Source organism: Haliotis asinina, chromosome 12 (assembly GCF_037392515.1).
Source record: "Haliotis asinina isolate JCU_RB_2024 chromosome 12, JCU_Hal_asi_v2, whole genome shotgun sequence".
In the NCBI taxonomy this organism is placed as follows: Eukaryota; Metazoa; Mollusca; class Gastropoda; order Lepetellida; family Haliotidae; genus Haliotis; species Haliotis asinina.
Window position 1 is genome coordinate 21443710 of NC_090291.1, and position 17779 is coordinate 21461488.

General features: G+C 41.1%; 2 protein-coding genes across 2 annotated transcripts in view; both read right to left on the reverse strand.

Annotated features, from left to right (window-relative positions):
* Positions 1-8321: 8321 nt before the first annotated feature.
* Positions 8322-14114, reverse strand: LOC137258278 (uncharacterized). Its single transcript, XM_067795904.1, has 2 exons — positions 13967-14114; positions 8322-11573 (listed from the first exon to the last, which is right to left on the reverse strand). The coding sequence occupies exon 2, from the start codon at positions 11548-11550 to the stop codon at positions 9277-9279; it is 2274 nt and encodes a 757-aa protein (XP_067652005.1). The 5' UTR covers positions 11551-11573; positions 13967-14114; the 3' UTR covers positions 8322-9276.
* Positions 10440-17779, reverse strand: part of LOC137257430 (large ribosomal subunit protein eL14-like) — a 125361-nt gene continuing 118021 nt past the window's right edge. Inside the window, exon 6 of the mRNA XM_067794762.1 lies at positions 10440-10450. The gene's annotated coding sequence lies outside the window, so the exon portion shown is untranslated. The remainder of the gene's footprint in view (positions 10451-17779) is intronic.

Here is a 17779-nt window from a genome sequence, read left to right on the forward strand (position 1 = left end):
TAAATGTATCTATAGTTTATGTGGCCTGCACTGTATGTTCGGGTGTTTAATTGCTTGTTTTGCGCCATGCTCAGCAATATTCCAAGCATCCGACAGCGATCTGCTAAATATCCAGCCTGGCACTGACAATCGTATGATTGACGCGAAGATCGAGCATCGATCTACGCAGCTAGGAAGCGGTGACATTTAAACGATGCTGGCCACTTAGTCTTTGACGACATGCATGGGTTGCTGTGGATAAAGTATATACTACGCTGAACAAAATATTAAGGAACATGAGTATGCATACTAAAAGTGCTTTATGGTTCAACTTCTTTATTATACAAGGTCACAACGTTTCGAGACAGATTCTAGTCTCTTCTTCAGGTGAGGTGAGGATAAAACTAAAGGGTTGTGGTATATATACACATAACAGTAGACCGATAACAATGGGTAGCAAGATATACAGGATTGTATTGATTGATGTACAGGCTTCGATTGATTGATGTACAGGCTTCAACTTATGTACAGGCTTCAACTGATTGGTGTGCAGGCTTGTGTTGATTAGGTTAACGAGTTACAGGTAAAGATGTTTAGATAAAAGATTAGTCACTGAGGATAAGGTGGTTCCATGCATTGGGTAAGTAAACACCTCCGTCTCTGTTGATTGAGGGCTTGTTCCGCTTGATTGCAATGGCTTCTAGGAGCTTCCGTTTTTTTAAGTCACTGGCGTTCCTAACTAATGTCCTGGTGTTGTCCCCAACAATCTTGTGATTGGGGTTGTGCATGATGTGTTCACATACAGCAGACTTCTGATCCAAATTTTGAACTGATGTTTTGTGCTCTTTTAACCTGATAGTCAGTGGTCGACCAGTTTCACCAATATATGTCTCTTTACAACTACATTGGATCTGGTAGATGCATCCTGCTGGATTGTTGCTTTTAGGTGTTGTTGGCCCCCGTCCATTAGTTGATAGTAGCGTTTTCCTGAAGACGTTTAGTAGCGTTTGATTGATTCCTCCAACTTCTAAATGCCTTTGAAACAACTTATGAGTATGCATGTTTACAAAAAGACGTGACCCAGTCTTAGCCAAAATATATAACCTGCAATATTCATTTAGTATAATCCACAAAATTACATACACGTCCGTAAATTCTTTTATACATACATACATACATACATACATACATACATACATACATACATACATACATACATACATACATACATACATACATACATACATACATACATACATACATACATACATACATACATACATACATACATACATGCTTCCGATTATTCTATTCACAACGTGTCATGAATTTTATGCGAAAACGGTCATACCGAGAAAGCGTTTTCACGATGTGCACGTATAAATATTCGGGGTAAACTCGAAGTTACTTTGAAACGTGATAGTATTTAGCTGTACATATCAGTGAGAATACCAGACTAGAAGTTGTTCTGTTTTAAGCCCAGTTAAACTTGTTTGACACGTGGGTTGCATGATGAAAGCTGGAGCAAGACATTACACTGAGGCAAGAGCCCTGAAAGTTTTACAGTCAGTAACTAGCATGTTACCAAGCGCGTAGCCAGTCAGTGTTTTCGTGTAAGCCCGATAGGTTGCAAATCTTTATATTTAGATAGTATGGAGGGCTTACCCAACCTTTTTTTCGCAAACAAATATATGTATGCCCGGACTTTTCTCACAATGGCAGTTACGCCCCAGACAAATATAACGTTGATGTGATCAGATCTACCATGTGCTGCTACACGTCCGTAAATTCTTTTATACATACATGCATGCATGCATGCATGCATGCATGCATGCATACATACATACATACATACATACATACATACATACATACATACATACATACATACATACATACATACATACATACATACATACATGCTTCCGATTATTCTATTCACAACGTGTCATGAATTTTATGCGAAAACGGTCATACCGAGAAAGCGTTTTCACGATGTGCACGTATAAATATTCGGGGTAAACTCGAAGTTACTTTGAAACGTGATAGTATTTAGCTGTACATATCAGTGAGAATACCAGACTAGAAGTTGTTCTGTTTTAAGCCCAGTTAAACTTGTTTGACACGTGGGTTGCATGATGAAAGCTGGAGCAAGACATTACACTGAGGCAAGAGCCCTGAAAGTTTTACAGTCAGTAACTAGCATGTTACCAAGCGCGTAGCCAGTCAGTGTTTTCGTGTAAGCCCGATAGGTTGCAAATCTTTATATTTAGATAGTATGGAGGGCTTACCCAACCTTTTTTTCGCAAACAAATATATGTATGCCCGGACTTTTCTCACAATGGCAGTTACGCCCCAGACAAATATAACGTTGATGTGATCAGATCTACCATGTGCTGCTACAGGCGAATCGGGACGACTGCAAGTGTTAGGGAATCATGGTAACAGCGCCTCGCAAACTGGAGATGAACTTCCTCCAGAGATGCCCCCAGAAAAAAACGGGGGGAAGGGACCAACATAGAGTATAAAACACAAATTCAAGCCTTTGGTAACGTTGAAAAAATAACATGATCAAAAGTCTTTCCGCTAATGATAGACTCCCAATCTTTTAATTCTTGGCACTCAAAAGTGAAATCAGAGGCAGTCAGGCTCTGATACTGTCATTAACAGCCAACATGGCTTTGGTGGATTCGAATCAGCTGCCTCGCCCGCTCAGGAAGTCGCGGTGGCTGAGCAGGCGAGGTGTGTGACTTCGTGTGCTGGCGATTTTTTGCCTGACTGAGGGTGCGGATTCGAATCCCGCATGTGACTCAAACCCCCCAAAAGTACTAGAACTTGTAATTTACTAAGAGAGTGAAATCCCAAATATGACATATGTTGGACGAAAGGCCACACTGAAGATTTGTTTTGCGTTGGCGGAGCCATAGGGGGTTGGAACCCCAGAGTCCCTACCTTTAAAATTTCCTGCATCCGCCCATGCCAATACAGTTTTTTTAGAAGTGGCGGAGCACACTTCAATTTCACCCTCTTTCAATGGTCATCTAATAAACTTATACTATACTCAACCCCTCTCTGGATCCGTCTATGACACGTGGTGTCATTTGCGCGCGGAAATGGACGTAGTTTGGCGTTACGGGATAACAACGCCATCTTGAGCGCAGAAAGCGTGTACTGATTAGTCGCAACATGATCAGGATCTGCACTCAGTCGATCCAGAGTTGTCTCCCATGGAATAGGATAGCCAACAACTGCCGACCACTCTCACCGAAGTTGGCAGTACCCTCTTGGACTAATGGCCGGGGCAGAAGCTGACGCTGGACGTTTGAGTGGGTGTATTCCTTGTCCCTTGTCCCTGCCAGGATGGCCTTGAGGATAGAGGCGGATTCCCATCATATCAAGGAGTGAGTTTGGGTTTTAACGCCGCTTTTACCAATATTACAACAATATGACGACGGGGGACACCCATTGCACCTATGTGAGGAGTCGAATCGAATCGCGTGACGAGCGGACGCATTAATCATTAAGCTACCCCCATCGTCCCCGCGATATTAATGAGTTTGACGTTTCGTGGTAAATGACGTGATGCAGAATAGCCTAGTGAATGGTACTTTGGTCAATCATGACAAAATCTATGTTCATCTGACGTTCAATGACAAAGGAAAATCTGAAGACATAACATCAATAGTTGTGAAACGGTTCTCCTTTTTTGAATAACCCTACTTTAAAAAAAAATCGTTCACTAATGAATACATTGTGTATGTGTGTGGTTGGTTATGCTATATATTTACATATGTACCATGTGGTATATTGGTTTATACTAAGGATGTACTGGTCCCATGCATCCGTGTATATGGTTTATACTAAAGGATGTACTGGTCCCATGCATCCGTGTATATGGTTTATACTAAAGGATGTACTGGTCCCATGCATCCGTGTATATGGTTTATACGAAGGATGTACTGGTCCCATGCATCCGTGTATATGGTTTATACTAAAGGATGTACTGGTCCCATGCATCCGTGTATATGGTTTATGCTAAAGAATGTACTGGTCCCATGCATCCGTGTATATGGTTTATACTAAGGACGTACTGGTCCCATGCATCTGTGTATATGGTTTATGCTAAAGAATGTACTGGTCCCATGCATCCGTGTATATGGTTTATACTAAGGACGTACTGGTCCCATGCATCCGTGTATATGGTTTATACGAAGGATGTACTGGTCCCATGCATCCGTGTATATGGTTTATGCTAAAGAATGTACTGGTCCCATGCATCCGTGTATATGGTTTATACGAAGGATGTACTGGTCCCATGCATCCGTGTATATGGTTTATACTAAGGATGTACTGGTCCCATGCATCCGTGTATATGGTTTATACTAAAGGATGTACTGGTCCCATGCATCCGTGTATATGGTTTATACGAAGGATGTACTGGTCCCATGCATCCGTGTATATGGTTTATACTAAAGGATGTACTGGTCCCATGCATCCGTGTATATGGTTTATACGAAGGATGTACTGGTCCCATGTATCCGTGTATATGGTTTATGCTAAAGGATGTACTGGTCCCATGCATCCTTGTATATGGTTTATACTAAGGATGTACTGGTCCCATGCATCTGTGTATATGGTTTATGCTAAAGAATGTACTGGTCCCATGCATCCGTGTATATGGTTTATACTGAGGACGTACTGGTCCCATGCATCCGTGTATATGGTTTATACGAAGGATGTACTGGTCCCATGCATCCGTGTATATGGTTTATATGAAGGATGTACTGGTCCCATGCATCCGTGTATATGGTTTATACGAAGGATGTACTGGTCCCATGCATCCGTGTATATGGTTTATACTAAGGATGTACTGGTCCCATGCATCCGTGTATATGGTTTATGCTAAAGGATGTACTGGTCCCATGCATCCGTGTATATGGTTTATACTAAGGACGTACTGGTCCCATGCATCCGTGTATATGGTTTATTTTAAAGGATGTACTGGTCCCATGCATCCGTGTATATGGTTTATACGAAGGATGTACTGGTCCCATGTATCCGTGTATATGGTTTATACGAAGGATGTACTGGTCCCATGCATCTGTGTATATGGTTTATACTAAAGGATGTACTGGTTCCATGCATCCGTGTATATGGTTTATACTGATGATGTGCTGGTCCCATGCATCTGTGTATATGGTTTATACTATATACGCTCAATAACAACGAATCTATATACATGTATATTTCCTTTCAACAACAGTGGGATCGGAAGGTGTTATGCACGAAGATCCGATCTAGTGGTGGTTCAGACGAAGGAATTCGATCAAGGTGTAGTTTGACAGCTAAAAAGGTGTAGTCAGACGGAGCCTTAGATGAATATAGAAGTTGTCTATTTGACAAGCGATAACGTATTGACAACCAACTTAGGTTTTGTGTCTATTGTCAAATAGTTGTCTTTGTATTGTCAAATAGTTATCAACTTATTGTCAAATTTGATATGTTACATTGTCAGCCTAACAACCACGGGCTGTAAGGAAAACTGTAAATGTCACAATGAAGTCATCTTTATTGCCAAGACTACAGAAAAGCAGTCAAAATGACAATAATGGTTGTTAAGTTGCAGACTTAAAATGTGATGAAACTGTGGCAGCAGTAAACCTATATCCCCACTATGTTGCCAAAAGTAAATCCTTATTTATAACAGACAAAATACATCGAACATAAAATTGAAACAGATTTGTCATTGTGACAGCTGCGACTGTCATAATGGCAATGGCATATTGTCCATCATGACAATGCTGACATTCCAACAACGGCAATACAAAAGTTAAGTGAAGGTCAAAACACGCCTCAGGCACTTCTGCTACTGTAGTGCCGATGTCTGCCTTGCCGCTCCATGTCTTTGATAATCCATTTCTTTCTTTCTGTATCTGTCGATGTTCTTTATTGAAAACAATAAATGCTCTTTAACAAATAACATCTTCTGTGTTAAAGGTCACATGCAACGTAAAACACAACTTTGCAGATTCTGGTACCTTTCGGTGTGCACTTACCGAAACAAATCATAAAAAATGCCAATTCAACCTATAAAGTTGAAAAAAACGCAATGAGAAAAAAGCCCGCGAAATCGGAGTTCAAACGTTTCACTAAATTCCCCCCAGCGCTGGGGGGAAAACTGGTTTCAACAGCTGTGCTGCGCTGCGTCCATAACGCATGCGCAGTGAATAGTTTCGCGGAGCTTGGAACAGTATGCATGCCCAGGGTCTAAGGTCGTGAGCAGTAGTCTAATCTTGGTTGTGTACACAAACAAGTAAATAATCTACTCGTTACGCAAAACAGCTTGTTGATTGTGGTAAGCAGTCTCTGTCACAGAGAAAGCTCAGTGTCTGGTTTATTTACACCTATATGTCTATCTGCCTGTCTGCTAAAGACAACATGCAATACACAGCTTCAATCATTGACCACGTGCAATTTGAACTTAACACCTATCAGACTATACGACATAAAGAAAATGAGTTGATTTATGACTCGTGCACCCGAGTCCCGTGTCTGCCACATTATGTAATTAGGCACGTGTGATACACATGACAGGTTTTTATGTCTGTGGGTTGCAAACAAACTACATGTACATTCATTTTTTTCGGATGACTGGATCTGACGGAAACTGGTGCAAACTCTTGTCAGTTTCAAGTCCTGCTTTGTACTTGACGAATGACAGATTCCAGCCATGCAGTAGTTTACCATTTCTACTGACATGTTTTTTTATTGGATCGAGCGCAAATTCAGAGAACATGTATTTTCCAAACCCAACATCTCTATATACATTCTTCATGGATAACGACTTCTTTTCGTGTATATGATTTTGTTTGACAACAGTATATGAATCCATACTGAAACGACGCATCAAGTACACAAAAAGAAGTTGTTATCTGCAAAGGTTCTTACTTTCTTGTGACTGGCTATACTTCTAAAATGCCCATCAAACAGATCATCTTTCTGTACACACAATGACCCCTCAGCATATCAGCAAATGAAACAGCCAATCGGAACCCGTCGTTACACTTGAGTGCATATCCACCCGCTATGACTGGGTTCGGTCTCCCGAGGGCTTCGTTTCGGGGGAAGTAAGCCCAAGTACAAGATATTGCACTTTTGAATCGCGATTGTACGCTTATAATTTTGTTTATTTGTTTTTTTAAAAGCAGCAATGTATATTATATGTCATGAATAAGTGATAATTGTGTTTTAATTATGTTTGATTTTTTGGTTGCATGTGACCTTTAAGTAACTCATTAATGAACCATGCCTCCCGTGTGTGTTCTTCAGCATGCGGGCTGTACCCACTTTCATTGTAGGGAGGAGGAAGCACCACCTGCGTGCACTCAACCATTAATTAATGTGTCTCACAACTGGGAGTTCTCACAAATGGGAGGACACCTAAAATAATGTATTTGTAGTGTATGTACTCAATGATAAGCTAAGAGTACACAATATTCAACAAGAAAACAAAACACCACGAAGTGATTTTACGTGACACCTTCAGCTTGGCGGTGATAGGTTGACACGACTTGACCAAGTCCACCGGGCAGTCCTTCTAGTCCATTAGCAATAAACTCAGGTTACTAGGGGGCAGGTTTAACACGGATCCACGATGCTGTTTTCAAAAGCACGCACCGGAGCTTATAACGCTAAAAACTGCAATCAAGGTATGTACTGTCACTAGCGGGGTCTTAGCACAATATAGTGTATTATTATACAGTGCTAAGACCCCGTTAGTGACAATTTGAGTTGTGGTACATTTACCTTATGTGGAGGAAAGGTGTCTTTCAACATTAAATACAGGGGGGGATGACATGTTGAAGAAAAAAAAAACCAAAACAAAACACAAAAAACACAAACACACAAAACACCCCCCCCCCCAAAAAAACAACAAAAAAACAAAACAAAAACAAAACAACAAAAAACAAAACAAAAACAAAACAAACAAATAACAAAAAACCACAACATGGGACCAATATGCTAACCTCTGTATATGTAAATGAAATTCTTCATAACCCATATGTGGAATGAAATGCGGCTTAACGCCGCACCTAAGAATATTTGACTCAGAACCGAACAGTCCTTGCTGGACCCATCAATGGCGAGCGCCAGGCAGGGACCGACAATTAAGTACCATATTTTAACGTCTTTTGGTATGATGCGACCGAGGATCGAACCCGTGACCTTCCGCACTCCAGGCGGACGCTCGTACACAACGGAGGCGGTTCCTAACCCACTATGCATTTTTATTGTTACATAATGATAACTAAGAGAACTGTTCCACATCCAACACTGTCATCACTTTGTTGAAATATTTATACATCCTCTGCAGAAATATTTCAGTAAACGTTCGTTGATTTTACATTTGATGGTCCATGTTTGTAAAGCATGACTAAATTGCAGTAATCACTGCGCACAATATCTCAATTGCGTTTATACAATAGATATATAGGAGCTATGCCGCATTTCTAGTGAAATATGATGTATCGGTCTTCGAGTGGCGGGGCTTGTCGCAAGAGGCGACTAACGGGATTGGGTGGTCAGGCTCGCTGACTTGGTTGACACGTGACATCGGTTTCCAATTGTGCAGATCGGTGCTCATGGTGTGGGTCACTGGATTGTCTGTCCAGACTCGATTATTTACAGACCGCCGCCATATAGCTGGAATATTGCTGAGTGCGGCGTAAAACTAAACTCACTCACTCGAGTGGCGGGAGAGGCATCAAATGATTCGTATTTGCACATTGCTATTGTAAGATCACGGAGAGAACTGATCTTCACCAACACACGCTTGTCGTACACGTGGCAACTGTAGGGATTGGGTAGTAAGGCTCGCTGACCATGGCATTAGGTTTACGTGACCAGTTCCTTGTCTTAAAAGTAAAACTTATGGCCATGTACACATCTGCAGGTCAGCAAGCCTGGACATCGTGGTGTCATTAGAGCACCCGTACTGAGCGGGTGAGACACACTGTCACTCCTTGTGGCGCTGTTCAGACTGACACAGCTATGTGTTGTTTTTGTTTGGGAATACAAAACCATGTTTCATCTGTGTGCCTCAACGAAAAGTGAACAGTTTTTAATCAACAGTCGGGTGAATTTCGTGAATCGGACGACTAATGTTTACATTGGAGGGAACACTGAAATATGAAGAAATATGTTGTGTGAACCCAAAATCACCCTCTACTCCTACCCCCTTTGTCAAGAGTGTGCACCTCCCTTTCTTAAAAAGCTATATCCGCTCCTGTAACCAGTTTAATGTCTTGTACCCTTGACATTCAGTAATTTACAACAGAGCTCACGGATCCACTTCTGGTCCTGGGGCGATTGAGGTTTTCCGCCTACTATTCGTCTGTACTCAACGCAACTATACCTTTTCAACCAGCTGGGCACGCATGGACAATCTGAAACAATCACGATGTTACGTAGGCAGAAGCTGTTGTTGTTATCTCTTGCCAGAATATCGCATGCGATTTCGCAGTAGAAGGACAATTTCTTAGACAGGATATCGTGTGCGATATAGATGATGAGGGTCCGACTGCTCTCTATGATGGAGGTAACACCTGACATCTCCAGCGTCCCCGCGGCTACCCCCTCATCATTTCTTGTACAGCGCAGTCCCAGGTACTCCATGCAGCTTCTCAGTTCTTCCGTGTCTGACGAATCACTTTCAAATTCTTCAAGAATCATGACATCAAAACAGTCAGATTCCTGGCCTACACAGACTGGATAAGCAGTCTTAAAACTATTTTGAAAACATTCTTTTAAAGATTCGTATTGACATTGTTCTAGAAAATACAGACCACATTCTAAAAACACACTGGTGCAAAATTCCTTCCTTCTTGAAACATCAGTGTTTGAATAAGTGCTCTGTAGAATATAAACAGCTGAAAGGACATTCTCGTATTCTCCCAGACTGAGATAACTTGTGATAATACCTTTCAGAACGTCCACACCTGCTTTATGACCAGGGTACAGGGCCATTATCTCCTTATACATAGCCAGAGAAGACCTGTACTTTCGCATCAGTCCTCGAAGCCTTGCCATTTCCTTCATACTGTTCATGTTTTCTGCTGAATCTTCGGTGTCGGAGAGAAGAAGTTCCTCCAGTGTTGGCAGGCACTGCCATGATTCAAATATATTTGAAGACTGTATGCCCGGAACTTCAATGACAGCTTTTGCAGCTTCTTCGATTGCTTTCGTCAACATTCGTTGACATTCCTTCTTAAAACGGTTCTGGTCCTGTTGTGTAAATGCACGATCCGCACTCATAGCACGATAGCACAGGCCAAGTTGCTCATAGGCATTAGCCTTCTCGAAAGGTAAAGCATATGGTTGGTCCTTTTGTATCAGTTTTCTAAATTGTTCAAGAGCTTCCTGTGTTCTCCCCATCATGACGTTCAGCATGCCAAGTTCATACACAGCTTTAGTATTGCTTCCATTTGATATCTTGATTGATCGCTTCACGTGGTACAGTGCTTGAACCAGAGCAACTTCCGTATCGTTATTGTGGGCGTCAGTACCTGGAGTTTCATCATTTTCATTGCCTCCCAAACTAGATGACACTGACCTCGTTCCCTCTTTCATAAATGTTGAGTTTGAGGTTTTCGGATTAATCATTGTTTTATACACCATAGCTAACTGATAGTGAGCAAATGTAGAACCTTCCCTCTTATTTAAAGCCTTAGTTAGGAGATCTAGTGCAAGTCGATTCGCTCCAAGTTTGCGGAAATACTGCCCAGCCCTCTCGAGAACAAACCAATTACTAGCCACTTCATAAGCCTTTTTGTAGCAATCACTTGTACTCATAATACGCTTAATATTGACACGTGACACGACTTCCTTAGTCAGTGGATACTCACAGTTATCTAGCATCGTGTACAGTTCTCCAAGCTGAATATAGGACTTCCCTACAAGATCGGATGCCTTGCAGTTCTGTACAACTGTCACCATATGGTTGATTGCACAAGTAATTCTATCTCCAATGTCCTGTACTGGGTTTACGGAGAATATATACTGAGACAGGCATCTTCTGTACGTGAGAGCAAGACCGAATATCAGCAAATAGTCATCTGGATGTCGTTTGATAACATCCTCAAACAAATCAATTGCTCGATGATAAAACTTGGGTCCCATGCGTGTGTAGCTGTAGGCTTTCTCTCCGAGGGCTGAATCATAAAGTGTTTCAAAATTACTTGATTGCCTTAATGTTTCCAGTTTTTCAAATGTAACATCAGCATCTATCCCATACCCTAGCCAGGACCTGATATACACTCTGTTGGCAAGTCCAACAATATTATTTGGATCCTTTAATAGTGCGCGTTCATTCATCTTCATCGCTTCTTCTGTGTCACCCAACTTAAACAAGACAAGTGTTAAGAAATTTTCATTTCTTATTTCTTCAAACTCGGAGTCGAATGTTTCTTTCGTACAGTTCTTGATAGCAGCTCTGCATCTTCCCTGACGGAGCGATACAAACTCTTCCAGTTGGAAGCTGTTTGGGAAGTCCTTCAGTCTGTCCTCATCCATCTTATCCTGGAATATTCCACGACCTGATGCAAACAAAAACATGAGGGTGTTGAGTGTATCATCAATAATAGCGTTACGTCATGTCATGGTGCCTATCAGTTGTTGCACACTTGTACATCACAGAAAAAAGTACCAGAAGCTTTCTGGATATTTAGTCAACATATTTCCTATCACCAATTGACATTAAAACAACTGGTAAAACGCTTAGCTTTACGACAGTCAGAATTCAAAGCCGTGTCAACGTATCTCGTCGTTGTGTAACAGCTAACACTTGTATACTTGAGATGGTTTAGCTTGAACTAAAAGTAACACACTTCAAACACAGTACACCTCTGTAAAGACCTGTAATGTTAGAAATAATGCTAGACCACACACTTGGAGTCTTGATAAAGAGAGTTTCTCACCCCAAGTGCTCTTAGATTTACCTTTCCTATACACGTGGTACGCATGTCAAATCCTTGTATCTTCATTCCCCAACTCTCTTTTGAATCATTACTGTTGCACCATGGGTTAAAATAGCATGCATCATGGGTTAAAGTAACAGATTTCTGGATGGAAAATATTCCTTGACAGTAACTGATTGTAATTAAACCAAATTACAATGTCTGTAAATCTGTCTGTCTGCAAATAATCGAGTCCGGACCTGACAATCCAGTGATCAACAGCATGGACATTGATCTGCTCACCTGGGAACCGATGACATGTGCCAACCAAATCAGCGAGCCTGACCACCCGATCCCGTTAGTCGCCTCTTACGACAAGCTGAGTTGCCTTTTAAAGCAAGCATGGGTTGCTGAAGACCTATTCTACCCCCGGCTTTCACGGGTCTTTAGACTAATTAATTTAGATGGATACGTAAATATTAATCAGTGTGATTTGATACATCTAAGCACTTGTATAATGCAACACCACGCTCCTTCTCATCCTCGCAAACACGCCGTACAGCGTGCTCTGTCGGGCAGCTAGCTTTGACAAATGAAACCTGGAAATTGTGGAAATCTCAAAACGAGGCTCCCCTGTTAGAATTGTTTGGCTGTCTGGTACGAAATTGATATTATATAAATCCCATTGTGCAGATCTACACTGAACAAGATTCATCAGAAGATGCCATATCCCCCGGCCCCCTCATAAAGACAAATCGTCTGACAATTACTTGATGTTTTTTTAGACTAAGTTTGAATCGTTTCCGTCGAAATCATGAAACGAAAACGAAGCCCACCCCTCCCTTTCAAGAATTGTTTCCATAGAAACCGGGAAAAATAGAAACGCAAAACATTTGCAAGTAGCAAAAGGCACCACTTTGTAGTCTAGTCCACAGGTCTGCCAAGTTTTGCAGAGAGATGCTAAGAAGTTTTTAAGGCGTTCTCCAGTACGGAGCCCATCCCTCCCTTTTGGGACTAACTACGAATAGTTTCCAAGGAAACCAAGAAAAATACAATGACAAAAATCGTCAAATAACAAAAGGCACCACTTTGGGGTCGGCCACACATATCTACCACGTATTGCTGACAGATATTAAGAAGTTTTCGAGTTGTGCTCCGGAAATGCAATATATCTCTCACTTTTGGGACTAGTCAGAAACGTTTCCACGGAAACCGAGAAAATTGTAACTCGCAAAAACCAAGTAATTAGCAAAAAGCACCACTTTAGGTTCTGATTGCTTTATCTACTAAGTTTTGCAGAAAAATATTGAACGGTTTTTGAGTTGGCACTGGAAACGAAGCCTACCCTTCCCATTATTCTAAGACCAAAACGTTCCATGGAAAACCAAAAAAATAAAAATGCCAAAATATCTGTAAACAGCAAATGGCACAACCATAGGTTCAGTTTATTATATCTACCAAGTTTGGTCTAAAATACTGAAAGGTACGATATTAAGCACAATAAAACAAAACAACACACTACATGTGTAACCACTGGGCCAGGTGCATTGTCAATCATTTTACGACCTCATCAAACGGACAGTCTGTGGTGTCTCAACAAGATGGCCTTTTCAGACTTTCTGTCACACCTTCGGAAGCACAATCTCGTGGCTTTTACCGTCAAGCGTGAAGAAATAGTCTCTGTCAGATTCAATGAGACAGAATTAGAAGATACACTCGCCTTAAAGCGTCTGTCTCTGGGCAAACACAAAAGCACCATATCGAGAATGTTCCGTCCAAAAATAGCACAGCGCATACCACACATAGACGAGGGGTTTTCCCGCCAATAGTTTCTGCTTGGGGAAACGCTGGTCGGCAATTAATATTTAGTTAATATACGCTTTATCACCCATCAATACAGTATGTAAAATGTCGACAATGTGAACACCAGGCCCTTCAGCCGGGTCGTCTAGTATTTTGTCACGTTTGGGCTATGATCAGATGTCACTGTAGACAAACTGAAGTTTGAACACAAACCTTATTTTCGTACTTACGGGTATAACTCAGAACGTAGACTGCTCCAGTTTGTATGGTAACTACACATCGTCTGATGTCACTTTTTTATGGAAACGCCTCGAAATGTGTCACTTTTCGAACGACAAAATAATCAACTATTCCCCATTGTTGTACCGACTGGTATTACGTACCTATCACGTCCGGGATATCAGCCTAGTTTCTGGCGTCTGCTGTGCTTGCGCTGCTCACCAGCCACTTATTTCACTACAGGGCGACAAGCCTTATATGAATGTCCGAGAACGGCATTTTCATCGGTACTAAGGCAAGTAATACGTCACCAGAAAAACACCCATCATTACTCTGAGATCTAGGAAACGTTATTTAATCAGTTTCAAGACACAAAAATCGTTACGTGGGCGCAATGTATACACTAACACCTCTTTTTCAAACAGACATGTATATGTGTTGATAGTTCGTTTCAGCACAAGCTTGAACCTGAATGACTACAATATTTATATATCCTTAGCGTCTTTGATGGTGCAAATTTCGTATATCTTCCATCGTCACAAGGCGAGCTGAGCGGAAATATGTTTGGATCACCCAGTAAAGTAGCTACATATAACGACAGAGCTTGTCATTGTTTCTAATATCTAGCCTCTGAAATTTTGTTATATGAAAAGCCATTTTTTATGGATTTGTTTTCTAATGTACAATGAAGACATAATTGATCAATTTCAACCCATTGATTTTTTTTCACCGTGTGTCTGCCTATAAAACTCTCAAGTCTCTGTGGAAAATCAATGCAGAAGAATGTTGTCATTTTCTAGTTTTCTTTCGAACATACGTCATTTGTACTTTTGAAAAAATGTGTATACTTTTTTCCGAGAATGTTGTAAAATTTGGTGTCATACATTATCATTAGAAATATTTATGATTATATTAAACTTGTCAGATTAAATTATCTGTATTTGACACTTTATTTGACGAAACTGATTGTGTAAAGCTATACAGTATGCTACATATATGGCCTCAGGCCAGTATCAGATTATACATTTGCTATTTATTGATCATTTTCGTAATCAGGGGTTGATAAAAGAGATCCGTTATAACTCTCATATAATTTGATAGCAGCAAGTTAGTAATTAGCTGTAGGATGGTTAAATGCTGCTTTGGAATCAGTGTGCATAAAACGTTCAACATAATTCCACAACTAAATCTGACGTCCTTTTCATGGAATACATGACGTCATTGTATTGTCTTACGTTCCAGGGGCCCGTTTCACAAAACTGTTGCTTCGTAACTTTCCTCGTAGCATTTGTACCTGGTGTACTGTAACATAGGAGGTGCAAATGCTACGAGAAAAGTTACGAGATCCTAAGCTCACGATAGTTTTGTGAAACGGGGCCCAGAACGTCGCACGCAAGAGGGGTCAGATTTCGGCTATACCGCTCAGAGCAGGGAACATGTAGGTTATCTTGATCCATATTGATCCAAAAGTGAGGAGTGGGCTTCTTCCGGATCACCCTTCAACGTCTTTCTACAAGACTTGGCAGATATATCAAAGAGATCTTAAAGCGGTGCTTTTGCATTCACAGACTTAGGGCATGTACATTTATCATTATTTCCATGGAAACGATTGGGCCTATTCGAAAAAAACCCCACCAAGTTGGACTTTAAGTCACTGTCAGATGATTTGTTTTTTCAAATATGTGTTGGCGTGGGGATTGTTAACTTCTGATAACATGCCGCGTCCGTAACGGCTACGTGCAGTTGACATGTTGGAAGACACAGCATTAAGTTTTCACAGGCAATCGTTGATACAGGCGTCGAGCCAACATCTGTTTCTTCCGAGTGAAGAACTGTGAATACAGTCGGTGGTGTCGAGAGTGGACAGATTATACGGTTGGGCAACAGTGGCGTTTTCGGATGAATGGAGGTTAACTTTAGTTTCTCTGACCAGCGAGTACGTAGTAGACATAACGAACGGTTCCTTGTCGTTAGGGCCAGAACGATCGGCTCAGGGTGGCTCAGTAATGGTGTGCCAACACCGGCCACTCTCACCGGCACCATCCTGCTATGGGATGGAACGGCCTATTGGACATTGAACATTTGAATAAGTGTATGCTTCGTTGAATCTGGCATTGGCTGGAGAATGGAGGCCGTTAATGACCTTGAGCTCCCATGGTAAATGACATGATAGCCGTTATCGGAGGATCATCGACTATTGTAATGTCCCAATGAGATGTCCCTGCTACACTATAAAACTATCTCAAGATTACTTAACATATATCTAGTGACACCTTTTTATGGAATATAATTACAGCTTGTTACCAGCATAGTTTAGAATCATGTTCCTTCTCCACTTGAAGTGTATTTTTTTCACATAAACTGATGTAATCGACACCCATCTACAGTGCCCATCTTTCCAGATGTTTATTTGAGTGCAGATTACGAACCAATATATTATTCAAGGTCATTAAATGTTCCATTGACAGTGCATTAGCATATTGGGCAAAAGTATCCTAGTGAGAGAAGGTTAGACCGTTTGAACCGGATAAACCCACCATATATTTAAATGATATTCCCTTTCATCACATATACATGTATATGTAGTGGGAAAATGATGTCTTGTAGCCAGTCGATTTGTGTTTTGATCGAGGTTCGATTATAATTATCAGTGACGGTTGATAATTGCTTGTATAGACCAACGTGTAAGCGTAAGGCATATACCGGGTTCTCAACTCCCCTTGCATGAAATCCTTCAATATCCCCAAGAAGAGATAGGTAAGTTGTATTACATTGTCTAGGGTGATGCGCTCAATACCAGGTGTATGAAATCATTCAATGTCCCCGAGACCAGAAAAGATAATTGTATCACATTGTCTAGGTTGATGAGACAACTGCAGAAGTTCTGAGATTAAGTGTCACACTCACATACCCTATACGTCGTACAGGGTCTGATACAGAAACTTTGAGATCTGAACTATTCCAGCCTTAATCTTTATTTTTGTACACGTAATGATGAGAAAGATTCTATAGATCTTAACAGTCTAAGTAAACTTCTTCTCAGTGTATTTCGTTACACTTCACCACTGAGTCTAACAAAACCTAGTAGAAGGTCGCGTCAGATAACCTTTGAGCAACCAATGACAGTCCAATCAAATGCGAGACGGTTAAATAGATTTAACCAATCAGACAACGGCCACTATTTAGGGATCGGAGGGACTTTCAAAATATTCAGGTCACTGACACAAACAAAAATCCGCATATAACACAGTTACTTGACCGTATATACGCTTTGGGGTTTCTGTTGACATGGTTACCATTAGCTAATATTTCCGCAAGATGACATCCATGAATATTGCCGAAAACACTATTTTCAGCGACTGTTTACTCACCGTTGTCATGACTGTACGTACGCCGTGTGCATCACCCGGATGCGATCGTACGCTAAATTGCATTCGGAATCGTTCGGGTACGAACCTTTTCGAGATGAAAAGTTCATAAGGGATGTGCGAATGTGCACTTTCGCGATTTGGTAAGCTGTGTTCTGATTGGTCAATCTCAAAGTTTACCTGACGCGACCTCCCGTAAGGTTTTGTTAGACTCAGTGGTGGAGTGTAACGAAAAGTACTGAGGATAAGTTTACTTAGACTGTAGATCTTAAGAATGTCAGAATTGTGGTAAGATATCATTCATCATACTGGGCTTGAGGGCAAATGTGGGAAGCTGTGCTTCTCGCAACAGGCAGTAATAGGACAACAGTTTACATGTGATAAGAGGTACATGGTGATTGTGCACAAAATACGTCCTCGTGGACTTCGAGATAACCAGGCTTGCACTCTGTCTGG

Coding starts and splice junctions, on each gene's coding strand:
- LOC137258278 (XM_067795904.1), bottom strand. CDS start 11,550: ATGGATGAGGACAGACTGAAGGACTTCCCAAACAGCTTCCAACTGGAA.